Source organism: Helobdella robusta (assembly GCF_000326865.2).
Source record: "Helobdella robusta unplaced genomic scaffold HELROscaffold_121, whole genome shotgun sequence".
Classification (NCBI taxonomy): domain Eukaryota; kingdom Metazoa; phylum Annelida; class Clitellata; order Rhynchobdellida; family Glossiphoniidae; genus Helobdella; species Helobdella robusta.
In genome coordinates this window covers 60,180-65,996 of record NW_008703670.1, presented here as the reverse complement: position 1 = coordinate 65,996, position 5,817 = coordinate 60,180, and the positions used below count along the sequence as shown (strand labels likewise).

Sequence of the window (5,817 nt, the reverse complement as noted above, 5' to 3'; positions counted from 1 at the left end):
TCTCAATAATTCTACTTCTAACTCCTCTACTCTTACTTTCGGGGTACCTCAGGGTTCTATCCTTGGCCCTCTTCTATTTATACTCTATACTTCTGAACTACCTCGTATTATTAATAACTTTTCTTTCTCTAGTCAACTATATGCTGATGATTCTTATATTTATACTTCTTTTCCTCCATCTAATCTCAATAGTGTTCTTCATAATTTATCTCTATGTCTTTCTTCAATTATCGCTTGGTCTGACTCTATGTGTCTTAAACTTAATCCTTCTAAGTTTGAATTAATTTGTTTTAATAAATCTAAACACTCTATTACTATTCCTCCTATTATCTTACCTGATTCTAAAACTCTTGATGTCTCTCATAAGTTTCGTAGTCTAGGTTTTATCTTTGATTCTACTATGTCTCTCTCTTCTCAGATTAATAGTGTTGCTAGAAGCTCTTACTTTCATCTACGTAGAATAAAAAAACTTTTGCCTTTTCTTGATGATCCTACTCTTCTCCTTCTTGTTACTTCGTTAGTCTTATCTAGGATTGATTATTGTAACTCGCTCTACTATGGTCTTCCTGACTCTATACTCTATCCTTTAACTAAAGCTTTTAACTCTGCTGCTCGTCTAGTAGCTCGTGCCCCTTTCTTTTCTCATATATCTCCATATCTTGTTCTCTTGCACTGGCTACCTATAAAATATAGAATAATTTTTAAAATTTGCACGTTCATGTATAAGTCTCAATCTAAATTATTTCCTAAGTATTTATCAGATATATTAATTGAACTTAAACGCCCCGGTTTACGATCGTCTTCTTCTTCTCGCTTTTTCTGAACTCGTGTTAAACACTCTTTTGCCAAATCTGCTTTTGCTTTTTCTGGTCCTTTTCTCTGGAACTCTCTACCTACTTCTCTGACTACTTCTCCATCACTTGCGAAGTTCAGAGAACTATTTGTAATTTAATTTGGACATGATATTTTCATATAAATAACAAAACAGAAGTATCGTCTAATAATTAAATTTTTGTTTGGCGCATCGCCACAAATTCTCCACTCCATTTGTATGCACTCCGTTTGCGGCCCGGGATGTAATGGAGTGATTTACGGTTTGGTGGGCTAGACCGGTTACGGCTGTTATACTGTTATAAGCAGCCCATTGATCCGTCCAAACTGTTGTACCTAAAATTATTAAAATCGAACTATATTTCATAACCAACAAAAATGAATTTAAAAATATTAAACTTTATGAAACCAACCGGGCAGAACATGTCGCTGTATCAATGGCAAAAGCGTGGCAGCATCTCGTTTATTTACTTCCACCAGAAAGGCATCTTTTGTTTGCGTATCGATGCCTCCAAAAACCCAGCGTGTCCTAACTGGACGTGCATTTCGGTTTCTCGATCATTTTGCAGATGAAATGCAGCTTTCATCTATCTGAACGATGTGTCCGGGGCTACCTATTCGTGCAGGGTTATCACGAGCCCAGTCAATGCATAGATCTCGATGTAAATTGAACCAGTCAGGTAAAGTTTGCCCGACGTCCGAATCTAAATTCGACGCAACCGTAGCCTGGCTAACGTCGTACATAGACAAGAAATACGTCATGTAAAAGATTACACAGCTTAACTATTACATTTAAATTTAATTTAAATTTTTTTTATATTTTATTTTAATATATTTTATTTATATTCAATTTATATATATATGACCTTATTTTATTTGGCATCTAAATAATTAATAAACATTTTAAAATATAAGATAATATATTTGTTAAATAATTTACAATAAAATTACAATAAAATGAAGCGCATCGGTTGGTCATGAATATTAATGACGGGCGGAGCCAAATTTAAAGTTTTCAATATTATTCTATGTAAACAACAGGAAGCGTGGTTTTATACTTATTTACCTATCCTAAAACAGTATCACTTTTCAAAACATTTTAAATAAAAGCAATATTCGTAATTTTAGACTTGGGCGATAAAAAATCATTCTCCAATTTTCCTCCGGAAATAAGCTCCTTGCTCGACCGTCAAAAATGAGCGAAGGCCGTTATATTTATTCTAATTGCGTTCGCACTTAATAGTTTTTTACAACTGATGAACATCGAGCTAATTTCAGATGCCAGACATGTCATGCTTCTCCACTATCGCAATGTAAACGAATGAAATCGTCATTTTTGAAGACGAGGCAAAATTCTAATTTATTGCCAAATGTTATATTTTTAAAAAATTAAAAAAGTTTTTTAACAAATGTGAGGTTTTATTTTCAAATGTTTTTTTCATTTTGGACGATAGTTGTACTAGTCTTTGTAAGCGTTGCACTAATTTCCGTCAGTTACGTTGGGGACTATCTCCTATTACCTTCGAACTATTTCAGCCAGATTGACAGGAGATTAGTTAGATGTTTTTTCGACTCTGCAATGCACGCTTCAGTGGCAGGGATGTCCTGGTTTCTTGTTATATATCCCCAACACCCCGTCCAACGACAACAACAACAGTTCAATGATTTGATCTTTTTTGGTTATGGTAATATGGTTGCCGTGGCTGCTGAAGTTTTGCTGTGTGCCGCCATTTCGTCACTAATCGATCTTGATCATTTTTTGGAGGCCAGCTCTTTCAGTTTGGATGTTAGTTGCTTGTTGTTGAACTTATAAAATAAATAACATTAACTAACTCTTAATTTTATAATCTGTATTATCAACAAATAAAATCAATTAGCTACTTTATTTTATAAACTATTTATTATATTTTTTAAATTTTCCTAAAAACAGAAAGCCTTATCACTCAGTAGACGACCGCCATTACACAACACATCAGTCATCGTCCTAACTTCAATTGTCCTACTCCTGATTTCAAGGTTCACTGACATAAGGTTCCTAAAAGTACTACCTTTCCTCTTCCTGATATCAACTTTAACTCATCATTTAAGAGATGGTACTAGAAGGGGCCTGTGGATAGCACCTTTTGGCTCTACTCCAGCACTTAATTATAACATCTATCTAATTTCAATTTTCATTCTTGTTATTTTAGTTAGATATTTACTTAAAGCCTTTTCTACTGTTGATGTTGTTAGCAATTTGAATGGTAGTTTATTAAATGTTTAGAACCATTTTGGCTCCTTTAGGAAATTTAATTCAATTTCATTCCTTTTTATTTATGAAATTATTTAATTTATTTTAAAATGAATTTGTTTTACTGCATTTTATTATTTTGAGTGTTTTCTCAACTTAACTGGTTAATTACATTACATTTATAATATATAAATATAGATAACATTAACTATGTATTTGTATATTTATTATGTCTTGTACTTACTTACATCAACATTTTGAAAATTACATCAACTAATTACATTTTATTTACATGCAACTCAAGGTTACATTAAGATACTTTCGCATTGAATCTCAATCTAATTGTTTCTCTGGGCCAATTTATTCATTCAATTTTTATTTGTCGTTAAATAACTTAAAATGAGTTATGGATTCACTTTTAAATTAATTTTCTGAATGAATTTAATTCTAATTAGCACTTGATTCCCAGACGATAGATTATTTATATTTCAATTCCTCTTTTGTATCAAAAACGCCCAAAGATGGTCCTAGCAATCAGAAGATGCAAACAATCAGTACTGATATGAGATACGTCATTTCACCTTACATGTCTTCAACTAATACTGTTAAACCCAGTGGAAAGCTACGACTATGGGCTATATAAATTGATTGCCGATTGAATGATTGATTGAGAGATTGATTGAATAATGCCTGTTTGATTGATTGATTGAAAGATAAGAAACGAAGAGGTAGATAATTACAAAGACAAATTTATTATTAACCATGAAAAAAATTATTACAGTACGACTGTGCAATAAATACGTAATTATTATATAAAGTAAGAACATACAATACATACGTACAATATATATTGTATATACATACACATATATGTATACATAGTATATACATGCATATATGTATGTATAGTATATATATGTAGTTAGAATTAATGAAACATAGGTGAAAATAAAAATCAACGAAACTAAGTAGTTTATACTTGCTACAAAGTGAAACCTTACGTGCGATCTAATGAATGAATGGATGTGTGAATGAATGAATGGATATGTGAATGAATGAAAGAAGTTTTAAATGAAAGAATGAATGTGTGAATGAATGAAAGAAGTTTTGAATGAATGAATGAGCGAATGAATTAATATTTATTTATATCGTAAATGTGAACGTGTATTCTTCAAAATTATGATCATAACATTATTAATAATTAATAAATTATGGCTGATACATGAAGGTAATGCAACGAATGCAATAAATTGTTCTTTACAGCACAAGTCGAATTAAATTAAAATCACTCAATGATCCATTCGTCCATACACTCACACACCCATCCATTCATTAATTAATTCATTCATACATTCACTCGCAATTTAAATTAATACACATACAATTACAACAGTCAGTAGATATTTACATAATCTATATTCAGATTTTAAACTAAATAACACACAGGTGCACACGCACGCACACACACATACATAACAAACATCACATACATATCCATACACATATGCATAAAACAACATATACGTATATACATTTGTAATCACCGGTGTAGCAATTGTTCTTGGCGAACGAACGAACGAACTAAAACAACATTAGGATGAGCAAATGAAATGAAAACAGTCAAACAGATGGATGGAAGGATAAGTAAATGAAAGAAAGAACGAAAGTAAACGAATGGGTGAATGAGTGGACGAGTGGACTAAATGAAAAATAAATAAGTGATAGATAGAGGACAAAAATGAATTAAAAAAATGAATGGATGAATGAATGAAAAGAAGGACGGGTGAACGAGTGAACGGCTGAAACCCTGATGGAAAGAACACTGCATTCTAACAAGAACATCATATCTGGTTCGTGGCTTGATTCGAAATCGAACACAAAACACTGGCACACAAACATTCACACACATAAACCGACAACAATTACACAAACCTTAAAAACACACATACGCACATACACCCACACAAACATATAAACAAACATACACATACATACATACACTAACCCTAACCCCGGTCAAAATTCAAACAAAAAAAAATACATGAAAAAATAAGCATGGTTGAGTAAATGAGCGAATGAATGAATGAATGAATGAATTAGCAAAACCCTGAAACGAACGATTTAAACCAAACAAAAAATAATAAAAACAACAATTAAATAACAAAAAATAAATAATAATAATCATAAAAACCATTATACAACATGGTGAAATTAAAACATTAAAAAGAACCGATAAGAAGGTAAAAGAGGTAGAAGCAAGACTATATATATATATATATATATATATATATATATATATATATATATATATAGATATCAATCAATAAATATATATATATATATATATATGCGCAGACATAAACACACGCACACACGTATACACACATACAAACACGAAAACATACTTAGGCACCTTTGAACGAGAACATACATTACATACAAACACACAAACAATACATACAAACATATACACATACATACATGCATGCATAACGCAGTTAAGAGCAAATAAATTAATTGTGATGAACAAGTTATATAATACTAAAAAGACAACAGGCCTCTCTCTTTCTCTCTCTCTCTCTCTCTTTCTCTCTTTCTTTCTTTCTCTCTATGTGTGTGGTGTGTGTTGTGTAGTGTGTTTGTGGTGTGTGTGTGTGTGAGTGTGTGTCTGTCACACAATAAGAAATAATAAGAACAGTTTAAAACGTACGGAGCCAACAAAAACAACAGATGAACCAACGGCAAAAAACTGAATA

The 5,817-nt window shown here is 31.6% G+C and overlaps 1 protein-coding gene across 1 annotated transcript; it reads left to right on the top strand.

Moving 5' to 3' along the window:
* Nucleotides 1-2,410: 2,410 nt before the first annotated feature.
* HELRODRAFT_183836 (hypothetical protein) lies at nt 2,411-3,704 on the top strand (the record flags this gene model as incomplete). The annotated part of the gene is made up of 3 exons (XM_009013853.1): nt 2,411-2,617; nt 2,762-2,924; nt 3,517-3,704. The coding sequence occupies 3 exons, from the start codon at nt 2,411-2,413 to the stop codon at nt 3,702-3,704; spliced, it is 558 nt and encodes a 185-aa protein (XP_009012101.1).
* Nucleotides 3,705-5,817: the final 2,113 nt, after the last annotated feature.